We start from the raw sequence: 16,818 nt of genomic DNA, 5'->3' as shown, positions 1-16,818 counted from the left end.
CGATGCGCGTTCAGATAAGTCCACAAATTCATTACAAAACTATGTGGAAAGAAGTTATTGCAAACTATGTTAAATTATGTGGAAAAAAGAGACAGAGTGTTTTAATCAAGTTAAACTATACTGAACTTGGATCACGGTCATATGCGAGACACATCTTTGAAGAAATTGAGTCGAGAAACACGATTTTACAACCCAGTAAAGACCAAAACCTTAGCATCATGTCACTATATCGATTCATTTCTATATTAAAGACTGAACCTGGAGTCTATATGGATCTTGCTTCGGTAATATTGTTCATAAGCGGAATGTTGTGTCATGTAGAATTTCTTTTCATGTAGAATTTTCGAAGAAGGATCCAAGTTCTGAGAAATTATATACCAGCGAAAATCAGAATAAGACATATTCAGTAACTGACATCTAATAAGTAGAATTAATTAAATTATCGTCTAGGGTAAGAGACAGACTTTAGTTCCAGTATGTAGAGATAGATTGACTTCCTGGTAGATCAGAAGAATATATGAATTGCATTGGTTAATTTCTGTCAAAATAAATGAACATAAAATATATAGCTCCTATTTTTATTAATAAGCCATACCCTTCAAAAATTTCAAAAGCATTTTTTTTTTTTAAATTTATCTCATCAAACATTTCAAAAACCAAAATAATAAAAAAATATGTTATGCTGCCAGGTAGATGATATTAAAAGGCTAAAGTCAGTTTTTTTAGAAAGCAAAATAACCAATTGTTTTACAATAAGATATCATTTTCTTTAGTCTTTCGCTAATTAAGATGTGACTAAATCTTGTTAATTTAGTTTTCTAGATTTTCAGATGGCAAGCAATAAATGTTTCTGATAATTTCGGATCAAATATAAACATATCCATGCATTTTTTTAAGATTAACATTGGAACATATTTGTTTCAATGTTTATATTTGATCCGAATGTATCAGAATTTGTCCTTTTTTTTTATATTGACCTTCGGTCGCAGAGTACAATCCTGGAAAACAGATCGTTTGAAAGTGCATCTTGAATATACTTAGCAGTGACATTACTAATGAAAAATTCGTAAAGCGCATATCAAGTAAACTATGTAAAATTGAACATTTCATTTTTATTGAATTTTGTCTTCAAATCTATTCAGCTCATGATATCTGTGGCCTCTATTTACTGATTCTATGTTTATGAAGAATATCTAAGAAAGCAATGAAAACTTTTCCTCGAAGAATTCAAAATCTTGAAATCGTGTTCCAAATTTAGATCTAAGGCTTGAACGTCATTTTTCCCGCATTTTCGATATGATTTAGTTTCCTAAACTTGATTCGTTCAGGAATATAAAAAGAAATTAAAAAAAATTAAGTCATGAATTTTTTCAAAACAATATTTTTTTATACTATTATGTTTGTTAGGCTATATATGGTCCAAGGTCTGTAAATTTATCATTTGTGGAATAAAAAGTTTTAACTCACAGGGGTGGGAGAATAAAGCAAATTACATTTATTTCATTTTATCACAACAAATATAAGAGGAAAGCGAAAAAATTACAATGTACCTAATACTTACTACTTTCTCTTATTTCACCGGATACTGGATTGACGCTGGGCGGGAAAATCAAAGCAATTTTTATGTAAAATCAATTTTTCAATCACAGCACATGACAAAATAAAAACTCCACAGCTTCATTGCCCCATATATTAAAAAAATCGTTTTTCATTTCAATATATTAAAACACCACCCTCATTGAAAAGAGTGCCCGGGACACAATACCCCCGGAGTAATCCCGTCTAATCCTTTTCTAGCAGAGCATTGTTCCTTTGAAACAAAGGAATCGATCGCTATAGGCACTCGAAACTTTTAAGCAAGTGCCTCATCGAGTGCCAATCGATGCTCCTTCAAAAGGCGGATTCGTTTGCTTGGGAATCAATCTCTTTGATCAGCACAGCTCTGGGTCCACACAGATGCGAAGTCGAGACTTTGCCACCTCTAAACTTTGTCATAAAGGTGCTTCCTACAAGAGTTCTTGAATGCTATCGATGATCGATTGAAATACGATAAACTGAATCCGTTACAGGCACAGGAAGGGATCTGTTATATTCAGACAACAGAAAATGTAGAATATATGAAATATGCTGAATGAGATATTTAGACTACAAGATGTTTACTCGTAGCAGGCGTTCTTTAACTCGAAATGTGCATACATAAATAAACAGAGTTTTTAAAACCATGTTTGAATTCATTTCATTAATTATTATTTTAAACACGTAATTTATGATTGCCAATATTCGAGTGTTTCCAGGTGTAATTATCAAATATTTGTGAATTACCACATCAAAATTTTGATAAATTTCGCTCTCAAAAAGAAGAGAATAAGAATTTGACAATTTATAAATTGTTAGACATCAAATAGATAGTTATTATAATTAATCAGAATATATTTCCACTAATTTTTGACTGCTAGTGCTAATTAGTTAATAGTTTTTAAAACTATTAAAATAATAAAATTTGATTTCAATATATATATAATTATAGAAGTTGTCTCTATGATTCTCAACAGAGATATCTAGATGAGAAGCTATTTTTCGCTTTCCTTGTGGATATACCAATGTTGTAGGCTTGAGTTACCTTCACTCTAATGATACGACGCCTCACTTAATAGAGGGATTGCATCATGATCAATAATGGCCATTAAGAATATATCTTAATCTCCGTCTTCATGCTGTTGTGACGTCAGTCATTTATCTATCTCGGATGCTTAGGTAGAGTGGGAGAAATTCAACTCGTTTTATTTCAAGGACTTTAAAGTAAATGTAAATCATACATTTTGTTGGCTCCTTGGATACTTTTCCTAAGCGATAAGAATTTGCAAGAAAGCATGATTGTTAGATGAAAGAAAGTTAGGACTAGTTTCGGATTTAACAAAGGTATGAATGCTATGAGTGCTGGTAGAATGCACGAGAATAGTTTGAGTGCTGATCAGAATCTGTAGTACTATAGGAATTACATTTTAACTTCTTTTTGATTATATTTGTTTATAATATTTGGGCGAATCCTTAAAAAAATGAACTCATATTTTTAAAAATAAGAGTTAATGAGAAATAAGAAGCTTAAACGGAGTCTAAAATTTTTGATCTGTATAAAAATATGGACCAAAATGGAAATTTTCTGTTTATTTTTCTATCTATGCGCATATCAATATCCCCCATCTTATAAATATTTTAATTTATTATCTAATATAATTTTAATATTTGTATTAATGCTTAATGTTGTATAATATCGAACAATATTTACAATTTTGTCCTATCTGTTGTGCTACTTGGAACGATAATTTTAAATCGAAACAGGTAGAACGAATGAAATTTTGTGACCACTTTAAACTAATTGTAAACTTGCAAAAAATCGGCCAGAAAGAAAATTTAAATCATTCTTTTTACAAAATAATGAAACTGAGCTTTAAAAGTATCAAATAATTGATGCATATGAAAAAAAAAAAAAAAAAAAAAAAAAAAACCGGAGTGAAAACATTCTAAATTGTTTTCTTTCATGAAGTAACATTTTATTCGAAACATTTGTCAAAAGATCAAAGTTTGTCTTCTGTCTTACTGTCCTCCCATTGGAGGAGAGGGTATCATGTGTCTTTTATCTTTCCTCTGCGATTGGTACATATATAGTACCAGCAAATTTTCTTGGTGAATATGGCTTAATGGTTTACGTCATAAGAATTTTGGAATTTCCCTCGAATACGTTTTCTACGGATTCTCTTATAATCCTGTAAACAATTGCTGCCAAATCAAAATATCGTATGTGAGATCCCAGACACTTAGCAAAACATACAAAATTTTGATACAACATCCGGAATTTGTAACATATAAAGTGAGCATGTTTGGAAACATACAACAACTCCATATCCCATATAATTACTTGAAAGTAGATGTATTAAATCATTATAAATATTTTTTTCAATGAAATATCATGGCAATTACTATATTTTGATATAACAATGATGAACTACTTGAGAAAAAGAATGACCAATCTCAAAAGTGGTTGGAAAACAATTCCATTAACACAAAAATATAGTCAAACTTCAATAATAAGCTCGAAATGTATGAATATTGCAATTTGAATTGCTTGAACATTCATTTATCAGATGAAACGATATTTTTATAAACATACTAGAAATTCAATTTTACAGATTCAAATAATTTATTCTTAGGAAGTATTTCCATGGTTTAATAAAAATTTAAGTACTGAAAAAAAATTAAGACATTTTTTTTAAATGTAATCTAGAAATAAAATTTTTGTTTCCATTTTTTTTCGAAATAGAATTTTTTTTATATATTTCCCTTTTAGAAATACAATTAAAATTCGATCATTCTTATTAAAATTTTCACATAGAAACAATTATATGTGCTAATTTAGGCAATTCTTTAGAGGATGAATTAGAAGGCCTGTATCTTAAGGATTCATTGTTATGTGGCTTTCTGTATTAAAATAAAAAGATTAAAATTCGTAAAAACAATCCTAAGGTTTTTACTCTAAGTTTCAAATAATTCTAAAAGGATTTGAGATACTGTAAATTTTTTTGTTAAAACCCTAGAAAAGGCTTTTGTAATTACATCTATAATTATATACAATTCTGGTCAGTCACCTTTTATTTTTTTTATTTTTTTTTTTTGGAGAGGGCATCTGAAAAGCATTCATATAAATTGAAAAAAATTCTATTTACAATATTTACAAATTTTTATATTAATGACATTTAAATGTATAAAATAAAATTCCAGCAAGTACCTTTCTTTCTTTTTTTTAAAAGCAGATAATTTAATTTGTTCTAATGTGAAAATTAATATTAATATACTAATGTTTGCTTTTAAAATATTACTAGGGTGGTTTTGTATAAAATATTTTGTAAAACTATTTCAGATTTCTTTTTCTCTAAAATCAAACAAAATTCGGAAACATTAATCTATCTTATAAGTAATTTAACTACAAGATAAAACATAAGATCATTCGCCGTTTAGAAAAGTAACGTTTCCAAAATCGTTCTACTTTTCGAAAAGTGAATACGGGTTACTGATTGCATTTTTATCATGAAAATATAAATTGATTTCAGTTTTTTCACTCTTTTTTTCGCTTGATGATGATTCGGAAATCTCATTTTGTGCAGCCCAAGAACGAGATTCCACAAATCCAGGAACGAAACATCGAGCAAAGGAAGGAGAAAAAAAACCCTCATCGGGAAAAGGTTAAAGGGATCTGAACTGAAAAGCTGGTGTCATTTATTCAAATATTTCTGGCACCAGGTAATGGATAAAAAAAGTCTTACAGCTGAAGAATAAAATGGGAAGAAAAAAAAAAAGAGAGAGAGAAAGAGAGTCCTCCTTTTTTATTTGGATGGTCGCCAAAAACATGGCCGCCGTATTCATACATTTTCCGAAATGATGCCAAATTGTTAAGTGAAATTCTAACATTTCCCTCCCGTCTCCGATGCTTTTAATATGCTTTTACCTCGAATTTATATGAGTAGGTGTGCGCCATCAACGATTGATGTCGTCCATATTACCTTGATAGGGGATCTCAAAATATTATTCTGCTACAAATGGAATCAATACTTCCTTTTCGTTTTTTTTTTTTTTTTTTTACTACGTTCTTCATTCATTTCCCAAGAGAGATCTCTTTTTTTTTGTACGTAATTTTCAAGAATGCACAGAAATGATGTTGTCGATATATCAATATGTAATCTGCAACATGATATATCATGACATAATACCAGATGGTTAATTTTCAGGTGAAAAAAAAATCGAAAAATTGTCGATATATCCATAAGTAAGTCTAATATTACTTATTGTCGATATATCAATAAGTAATCTGTAACATGATATATCATGACATAATACTTAATTTTAATTAATTAAGATAAAAAAAATCGTGTAAAAATTGCCAACAAAATATTCATTATAAATAAAAAAGGATTCACAAATTACGAAATATTTTCAATGAGCCCATATTGTTTTTAGAGGTAAATGACTGAAATCCGAAACAGATTGGAATTTATGGTGACTCTCTAGAAAAATCTTTCATTTTTACAAAAACAGCTTTACATAGGAAAATAATGTAATAAAATTGATAAAAACACATTCAAAACACGAACATTTTAAAAAAAACATTTTTATTCATTTTCATACTTATTTTATTTTTATCATTTTTCAAAATTATTTTAACTTTTACGTGTTTTTTTATTTTTATTTATTATAATTGTATTTATATTTTATTATAACCTTATTTTTCGCTTGTTAATTACTTTAACTTCAATAATTTTTTTACAGTTTTTGAATTTAATTGATGATTTATTATTACGAATATTTTGGAATATTTGAATCATTTTTTTTTATCTTTGTTACTTACAGGAAACCTTGTACGAATTGATTGCTCTTAAAATTGTTTCATCGTTAATGTTAGCAGGTCGTTACTTCAGAGGACTCGCTAATAGAGTAACTATATAGTGTATTCGATCTCTTTGAAAAAAAAAGAAAAGAAAAAAGAATCGTTATTCCAACTTATCTAATATTGAACGAAGATCTTATTTTCGACAAAATAAACGATTTCTAAAAGAACAACGAAATGCTTTCAAAGAAAAATACTTATTTGTATTACTACTGTAGTATTAACTATTAAATACTTATTGTATTTAATAGTTTTGTCCGACAGTATCAATTTAAATTCAATTAGATTTAAAACACACTAAATAACGATTTTTCAGAAGAAAAAAAATTCTTTTTCGAAACAGATAACGCTGGTTTTATGGGGTATTTTCTTTGTATATCGATCAAGAAAACATTTTGGAAGTGAATGAAAAATTAATTAAGTTTTTTTGCATTTACGTCCAATTTTGAAGCGATATCATCTTCAACTGAAATCAGATGACAAAGACGATATCTGACCCACATACTATTCTACAAGTTTCCCTGCAATACAAACTGGAGTATATTTAACCCCGACAGATTTAAAGTGCATTTATTCATCGATGGAATCCAAGCCATCGCAGTCTTGAATTGAATGAAAACCAGAAAAATCTTGGTGCATTAAATTTTGATTTGGAATTTTATTCAACTACCGAAAAGTGAAGATTATTCCATGGGAAAAATATATTAAAAAAATAAAGACATTCTTAAATATTTCGGTAAAATATAAATAAATAGACATAATGGTTATAACGATTAAATACTCTGGATTTCAACATCAGTTTGCCGTCATACGAATCGTCATTGACGTTGAGTTTGACGTCACAACAATTTTTTTAAAAAAAAAAAGCTAAATAGATTTATTCTATCAATAGAAGGATTGATTGGAACCGCTTTAGAGAACATTGAAGTTGGAAATATATTTTTACAGGACAGTTCATTCATATTTTCATGAATGAAGATTTCAGTAAATTACGTTTTAAAAATTAGTAATTTCATCTTTCATATTATTGGCATATCATCAAATAATAATTATGCGTAATAACAATTTTCCCCTTGTGTGTTACCATAATGTATTTTTATATACCTACGTTTAAAGACTCGTTACATGTTTATAAAGATGGAAATTTGTAATAGATATTTTCCTCACTATTTTGCGTGCTAGAATTCTGAAACTGTGGTGCATTTGTGTACAATCTGCGACAATACATGTTGTTTAAATAATTTCAGAATTAAATTAACAGTTAATCAGCCACTTGACTAAGTTTTGGTCAGTTAAGATATACTACTTCTTCTGGAAGTGATATTAAGGAAAATATTGAATTCAATTTTCCTGAATAATTAAAATAATTGTAACAAAATTAGGAAAATTTAAAAAAATTAAAATTTAAAGCTTTAATTGTTAATACATTAATAAAAGTGTGTTTACTGATTTTATTTAATTTATATTTTTAGAAACAATTTTAATTGGTTCTTCGTAATTTTTGACTCGAGGTAGGCATGCGTATTTTCTTTCCGCTGTGTCTTGATAATAAATACTTTCTTTGATTTTCTGATAAGGATTGGCTTTATGTCGCTTCAAACACATATTAATGTATATTTAAAGGAAATCAGAAAACAAACTTGGATTAAATGTTTGAATTCATTAATTTTAATTAGAAATGCACTTTCTCGAATTCGCAGGAAGAAATCTAGAACATAATTTTAGGTGCATTTGATTTATTATCAGAATAAAAATAGAAATACTAATTACTCTCGGATCATGTTCTAATTTCAAATTTCAATTAATGAATTAATAAATTTCAAAGCAGAAAAGGTATTGGTGGCTCTATTTTGAAGTTCTGGCGTACAATTTTTGAAAAAGTAATGAGAGGCTATCAAAAGTGTTGAATAAAAATGACTTTCGCGCAATAAATTAAACTACGTTTCCCGATAGAAAAGAGTTCCAAACGCATGTAACACACAAGAAAGCACCTGTCGACCAGCACCTTTCCTGTTCGAACGAATACTCTCATTTTTAAGCCGTCCCTTCTAAACGACGCCGTCACGTGCTTGAAAATCACACCGCCCACATGCCCCCCTGCCCGATCATTTATTAAAAGAGAAAGAAAAACAAGGAGGGAGGGGGTTCATAAATTCGGTCATTTCCGTCCTTTGTCGCTCAGGTGGAGGTTTTAAATTGGATTTTGTCGCCCTTGCTGAACGAGAGCGTTAATTATTTCTAAAGATCTCGTTCATTTCAGCCACAAAAGATAAAAATGAGAAACGCTCCGTTGTTCGAGTGATTTGTTGGAGGACCGCCCTTTAATTGCCAGATATATTAGAAAACAAGGAAAGAAAATTGTAGGGGGCGCTTTTCGGTACTCGAGTTATTGTAGGGCTTGTCTTTTTCTTAAGGAAATGTTCCAAGTTTTAACGAGGGTGTTGTCGAAATCTCTTTGCCTCCATTTAGCTGAGAGGCGTATCTTTATAATCCTTAATAAAATTATGACTAGAGAGCGTTGTTGGGGGGCTTTTAACGCTTATTTCTTGGAGGTATTTAAGATTAAGTGTTTCGAACTGCTTTTAGAGTGCAAATTGTGATGCGAGCGATTAGGTAGGCCTCGGCAGATAATGCGATTTCGTGGCGCTACTTGGAGACGACTTTCGTAAGGAGAATTAAAAAAATCACTGAAATGTTATCACGCAAAACGCGATTAGGCAGAATTTTCTACTGCTTGCTTATGTAATAACAGCTCTTATAATTTAATGGAATAATTAATATCTTTCTCAATATTTAGATGTATTTCTTTGTGGTAAAACAATGTTTTTGAACAACATAATGTAAAACTAGAGTTTTGGAATTTTGCATTATGTAACAGTACTTGAGTAAATAAAGTTATTTTCTTTAAAAAGATCATTCATGTAGAGTTTGAAAATTCGAATAGGCAACAAAGATAATAATATACAAGACCGTGGCTGATGTTCTGCTAAGCATTGATTTAATTTATGTTTCTACACTGCTAATCATATTCTCTGTGCAAGCAATATGTTTTAACCGTTGGGACAAGTCTTTTCGCATGCTGCCTAAAAGAAGATTAATTTGTGTTTTAGACACATTTCTTCTCCAACCGATTGAAACCTGAACTACAATTGTAGTAGCAATAATACATTCAAATTTGATAAATTTAAGTCATTACGTTTTTGAATTATCGCTTTTACATGCTCCTGAAATAGAGATTGACAAACTTTCAAGTCCTTATTGGATTTGTCTCAAACTCAGATAGTTGTCTACAATATAGATATTAAATCTATAGATCCAATTTTATTCATCATTATAGATCCAATTTTATTCATCATTATAGATCCGATTTTATTCATCATTATGCATCAATTTTATTCATCATTATCGATCCAATTTTATTCATCATTGTAGATCCAATTTTATTCATCATTATACATTAATTTTATTCATCATTATAGATCCAATTTTATTCATCATTATAGATCCAATTTTATTCATTCAATTTTATTCATCATTATAGATCCAATTGTTTTATAATTATCGTGTTAACTTATATTAGAACAGTCGCACAGACTTTCTAAGAATAGATTCTGCTCAAAATTTGAAAGCAATATACAAATTTGTATAAATACGGTGTGCCAAATTTCATTTTTCTAGTTTAAAGTGTTTTGGAGTTATCTTTGTGACAGAAATACGGTAGACCGATATTTTTCCAAACAGGTGCTCTTTCGAACTCAGAAAAGTATAAAACTTGGAACTTTGTCAAAAAAAGGGACTCAAGATTTTGACGATTACAATATCTCCTCTATACTTCGCATACGAGAAGGTAAAAAATTTGTCTCCAATTTTTACAATAAACATATTTATTATTTTCTTTAATTTTTTTTTCTTTTTTTACAGCAGGTAATCTTTTATTCCATTTGAATTTACAATTTCGCTTCCTTGCTGCTGTTTTTTATCGATGGAATTTACCTACGGATTTTATTGTTGATAGCACCATTAAGTATGTACTAAATCTATTTTATTGCACCCTTTGGTAAACTAAATAGTGTGTCAAATCGTCAATAAAAAAGGTAAGACGATCGTCGAACTTAGCACTGGGTGAGGAGTTATAGTTAATTAACCAATTTCCAATTTTTACTGGAGAAATAAAATTAATATTCTTTTAAATTTTGAACCTCTTTTAAAATGGAGATCATTCATACATTCTAAAATTTGCTTTCTGATCCTTATCAGCAATAATTTTCCGATTAACTGAAAATGAAAGTAAGAAATACTTTAGTTTATCTGTCCAGTCTCCGCAATGGACAATTATAATAGAGTTCATAATATTTGTTTCCCCATACTTAGGTGAGTACCGTAAAAAATTTTTCAACTTCAAAAACTTTCAATGCTTTTAAAATCAAATGGAGGAGCAACTTAATAGCTTCGAATGCGATATTTTGAATAATCTCTTCATTTCAGTAGTTTCTGTACAAAAAACACATTTTTGTAATTATGCCTATCTGTGAACTCAGTAACTCAAAGATACTTTGAAATAGGTTGTATCGTTACGTTCCTGTACCTGACGTTCTGTATAATCGCATGTATGCAAGTATGTTAGCTAAAAAAAACCCGTATGAATTTAGATAAATGATATTCAGTATGTGATTATGTTACTAAAAGTTTTGTTCTATGCAAAATTTTGGTTTCAGAAGATCGACGAAGAGGTTGTCCAAAACGCAGATTCAGTTTTCTACGCTATAATACGATACACAACTCCCTCATGTCGAAATCTGGAAATAAAAATTTGAGCATTTGAGTTGTTCGCAGCTTTAATCAAGGTTCCTAAATGTTATTGGGAAATATGCGTAAAGTTTTTGGAAAAACTGCTTCTGTTTATATATATATATATATATATATATATATATATATATATATATATATATATATATATATATATATATAAATATATATATATATATATATATATATATATATATATATATATATATATATATATATATATATATATATATATATATATATAAATATATATATATATATATATATATATATATATATATATATATATATATATATATATATATATATATATATATATATATATATATATATATATACAAGACCAAGAAGCCAGTATCAATGACAGCCAATAGATCATTGAAAGAAAAGATTATGAAGAAATTTTAACAGAGAAAAAAAGAGATAGCAAAAGAATATCATCGAATAAAAAAAGGCTTAAAAATATCAAAGGAAATCAAAAGAATATCTCTTCGCTACTTGTTATATTCTCCTTTGATGCAATTAATTTCTTAAAATTATAACTTACCATCTTTTCATTCTTCAGTCCTCAGTTACATAGAAATATGAACGTAACATAAACGTAAGGACAATAAAAATGAAACAAAAAACTTTTAATATTTTGTCAAAATGAATACTCTAAATCAAAATAAAGATCAATGAAATAAATACAAACAGTTTTCAAAAAGACAAAGATCAAACGATTTTTATTAAAATAACGATTTTAAAAATTCGTTTATTAATAAGTAAAAAAGAAAAAAAAAATATTAATAATCTTTTTTTTTTAATTATAAAAATATTAATAAATTCGTTTTAAAAATAACGCTGAAATATTGTTGCTAACCAACATATTCGGAGTTAAAAAAAATATGCATATACAAGAAATTAACAGAAATTAAATTCATATTTTAATTTAATTTTTTAATCCAGAATCATCTATAAATTCACTTTAAGTTTTCTTAAAATACCTGTAGTAGACAGACAACTGAGAAACAAAAAGCATTAATCATATAAATATTGCTAGCAGAACTATTTCGCTAAAATGTTTGGGTTACTATATTAGTGACAAATTCAAGGTAAGATTTCTAATTTTATAATATTACCCAGAATTTCACTATGATCCTACGTTCCTATGATCATTTCTCACGAAACTAATTTTTTAGGTCGTGCTTCGATATTAATTACATTTAAATTTCAAATAAAAATAACTGATAATTGAAGAGTGCTTTACTCTCAATCTTTAGTTTCGATTTCAATTAACTATATTATTTTAGATATCCTTCTTCAAAATTGAAGAAAACGCTTTATTTCAGCTTTTTAACTTTTCACAAGCGGAAACCCTTTAAGTTACATTTGATTTTAAATTTAAGCTTTTAATTTATGTGTTTAAAATATGATTTACTATTAATATTTTTATGTTCATATATTGCTTATTTTATTATTAATAATCTCGAATTTTTCAGACTCGAACCACGATAAAGCTGTTTATTTAAAAATCTCGCATATATTGTAATTATTATCTCGTTTCATTTATTTGCTATGATTTTTAAAAGTCAGACTTTAATTAATATTCGATTTCTCGCCAAGCACAATAAAATCATGCCAAACATTTAAAAACTCACAAAAAATCCGCCATCTACTAGAAATAGACACGAACGTTTTGTGTTGCAATAAAAATTGCCAGAATTAACACATTTGGCAAGAAATCGCCCCCCCCCAAAAAAAAAACATCTTTGACGGCCAAACATTATTTTTAAGTCAAATGTTTAAGAAAACGCTTGCTTCCGCTGAGAACTTGCTTTTGTATTCTGCCACATGCTATTTCTTATTTTAAAGGAAATCGTATTTTCAATAAAAATATGCAACAATTATGAGGGGAAATAAAAATCTGGCAAGTCAGTGAATTCGATCGTAAATGCATCAAGTTGATGCATTAAAACACAAAAACAATAGAATTTGTTTGAATTTTGTTGCAATGAAATAAGGCAATAATGAAAATAGCTTTAAAAATTAATAATGATTAAGGAAAAAATTTCAATGAAATGAAGAGGATATTACTGCAAAGATACTATTTCAAATTTGGTATTCTATACGTAGAATCCTTTCATTCTTATGAGATAATGCATAATATGAATACTGTGCATAATGAATGAATTCATGAAATACTTTCATTTCAAAGAAGATATATTTCGCAATGTGAATAATTTATAGAGTCAATGAATTTGTGATATCCTTTTATTTGAAAGATATCTTTTCTAACGTGAAAAATTTAAATAGGGAAATTTTATTAGAGCCCTTTTATTCCAAGAAAATACTTCACAATATGAATGCTATATACAAATATATATAATTAATGAAAGTATAGTGTCCATTCATTTCTAAAGAGATCTTTCATAACCTGTATATTATATAATGTGTAAGAGTTTTAGCATCCTTTCACTCCAAAAATATCGTTCGTAACGTGAATACAGCATTTAATAAATAAATATTATTGAATGATACAGTTTCATTTGCTTAAAATATTCTATAAAAATATTTTTATCTCATATGAATGCAAATTATTTTCCCCTGTAATTTCAAGCAAAAGAATCAAAGATAAAGGTTCACTTGAGGGGAAATGACGCAAACTTCATCAAATCAAATAAGAAACCTAAATCTATGAAGAATGTAGAACATAACATATAAAGAATAAAGAACATAAATTCGTAAAATGAATATTATACAGTCAGTCACAAAAGTCTACATACGCCCGCTAATTTTCCTTGATCTAGCACTTTACTCATATTTTTGATTATACAACTTTATTTCCGTTAACATCTTGGATAATAACTCATATCTAAGAAAAAAAAATTATGAACAAATTCGTTAAAATATAACAAAAATGAACAACATATTAAATTATATAGTCACAAAAGTCTACATATAGAGACAGAACAATAGAAACTTTCAGAATTAAATACCAAAAAATGTAACATTAATACTTTGTAGGACCTCTCTTTGAAGTAACAACTGCCTGAATTCGGTTTAGCATCGACATAACCAGATTTTTTGTCGTCTCAGGTGTCATTTGAGACCATGCAAGCTCTATTGCCTTCTTTAGGGTTTCTTTGCTTGTTACCGATTGCTCCCGAACTCTCCTATCAACTTCCTTCCAAAGGTGCTCGATGGGATGAAGGTCTGGGGACTGTGGCGGCGAATGGAGCTGTTTAGGCATTTTATAGAGTAGCCATTCCTTAACAATCTTAGCTGTATGTTTTGGGTCGTTGTCTTGCTGGAAGAAAAGTTGTTCCCAAGTCCCAATTTTCGAACTGATGGAAGTAGATTGTCTTGCAAAATCTTCAGGTATTCAAATCGATTCATTATGCCATCGATAAACACTAAATTGCCCACTCCAGCGGCAGCCATTGCTCCCCAAACCATAACACTGCCTCCACCGTGTTTCACAATTGGAGTCAAATTCTCGGGATTCATTTCTGTGTTTTTTTCCCTCCAGATTTTTTCCGCGGCCATCACTCCCGAACACATTGAACTTACTCTCGTCTGTAAAAACAACTGTTTTCCAAAAATTAAAATCCTGGTCAATATGTGCAGAAGCAAAATCAAGTCTCTTTTGTTTGTTAGTAGATGAAATGAACGGCTTCCGTCTAGAAACTCTACCATTGCAGCCGGCTAATCGAAGAATTCTACGAACAGTTTCTGGATGCACTTTGTTTCCACTAGCTGTTGCAATTTGATTCGCTAATTTTGGAGCACTAATTTTCGGATTTTTCTTCACTTTTCTTACTATGGCTCTTGCATCACGATCATTAAGCTTCCTTGGACGACCATATCGATATTGTTTAGCACATTTCCAAGCATAGCATAATTTCTGTAGATTGTTTGAACAGTTGACCGACTTTTTCTTACAATTTTTGCAATTTCTGCATAAGATTTCTTTTCACATTTCATTCTTACCATCATATTTCGAAGTTCTAAAGATGTTTCCTTTCCCTGACTCATTTTGTTGAAGTTACAATGTCAAAAAATCTCGGGAAATGATTAGAATAGATAACGAAACATGTAACCTCAAACAAAGACAATCTTCCAAAATAACTTCGTATGCAAATTTTTTTCCGTCCGCCAATCAGGTGTATGCAGACTTTTGCGACTTGATAATTACTATACAAATCACAAAATTACCTAGAAATTATTATTTCTGAATATTTTTATTATGGAAAACAAATTTTTTAGAGAAAACCGAAGGAGTGATATGATTTTTAAAATTGAAATTTAATTGTTTTTTGAGAAACCTTTATTTTGATCAGTGTATGTAGATTTTTGTGACTGACTATATATCGTGTATGAATTTTAACACCTTTTCATTCCAAAATTATCTTTCAGAATGTGAATATAGCATTTAGTGATCGAATATTATTAAATGACACAGTTGTATTTGTTTAAAATATTCTATAAAAATATTATTTATCTAATTTGTTCCTTTATGAATGAAATTAGTTTTCCCTTTAATTTCAAGCAACATATCAAAGAAAAAGATTCGTCAGAGTAGAAATGATACAAACTTTATCAAGTCAAATAAGAACATAAAGACATAAGGAATGAAGAACATGACTTATAAAGAATGAAGAATGTGAAGGATATGTTCATAGCATGAATATTATATATTGTGTTTAATTTTTTAGCGTATTTTTATTCCAAAGATATTATTCATGATCTCAATACAGTATTTCGCGAATGAATGTTATTGAATCATACAACTGTATTATCTTAAATTAATCTACAGATGATTTATTCTTTTATGACTGCAAATTATTTTCCTGCTAATTTTAAGCAAAAGAACCAAAGAGAAATGATACAAATTTTATAAAATCAAATAAAAATATGAAGGCACAAGGAATGAAGAATGTAAAGGATATATTGATGACATGAACATTATATAATGTTTATGAATTTTAGTGTCGTTTTGTTCCAAAGATGTCCTTCATAATGTGAATGCAGTATTTCTTGAATGTATATTTTTGAATCATGCCATCTATAAAAATATTATTTAGTTTATTTGTACTTTTATGAACGTAAATTATTTTTTCCATCAATTTCAAGCAAAAGAATAAAAGAAAAAGATTCGCCTGAGGGGAAATGACATAAAATTGAACAAATCAATAAGAAAATAAAGGAACAAGGAATGAAGAACATAACACATAAAGAATGAAGTACATAAAGGCATAAGGAATGAAGAACATGACACATAAGGAATGAAGTATAGCGTGAACACGTACCGTGATCTCCTCGTTGTCGGATCCTTCATCACCATCACTTCCGTTATGTCACCGTATTTACTAAAATATTCCCTAAGACCCTCTGAAAGAGACAAGAAACAACAGATTACTATCAGGTAGAAAACAGCTTCTGGTGCATAATTTACAGTACTAACAATGAAACAAACAGATTTATTTATTTATTTGCACACTCAAAGATGCAAGGCAGGAAAAATAGGTGAATGGAGAGAGAAGAATTTTGATTTTATGGTTTACATATAATAAATAATGTACAAATGTGTATCA

At 28.7% G+C, this 16,818-nt stretch overlaps 1 protein-coding gene across 4 annotated transcripts in view; it reads right to left on the bottom strand.

Moving 5' to 3' along the window:
* The window catches only part of LOC129981123 (RNA-binding protein Musashi homolog Rbp6-like), a 247,187-nt gene that overhangs the window by 142,326 nt on the left and 88,043 nt on the right, over window positions 1-16,818 (bottom strand). For all 4 annotated transcript variants that reach the window (XM_056091806.1, XM_056091808.1, XM_056091807.1 and 1 more), the window contains exon 3: window positions 16,534-16,615. In XM_056091806.1, the coding sequence (XP_055947781.1) occupies window positions 16,534-16,615 (82 nt within the window). The remainder of the gene's footprint in view (window positions 1-16,533; window positions 16,616-16,818) is intronic.

Source organism: Argiope bruennichi, chromosome 8 (assembly GCF_947563725.1).
Source record: "Argiope bruennichi chromosome 8, qqArgBrue1.1, whole genome shotgun sequence".
Taxonomy (NCBI): Eukaryota; Metazoa; Arthropoda; class Arachnida; order Araneae; family Araneidae; genus Argiope; species Argiope bruennichi.
This window is presented reverse-complemented; position numbering and strand designations above follow the sequence as displayed.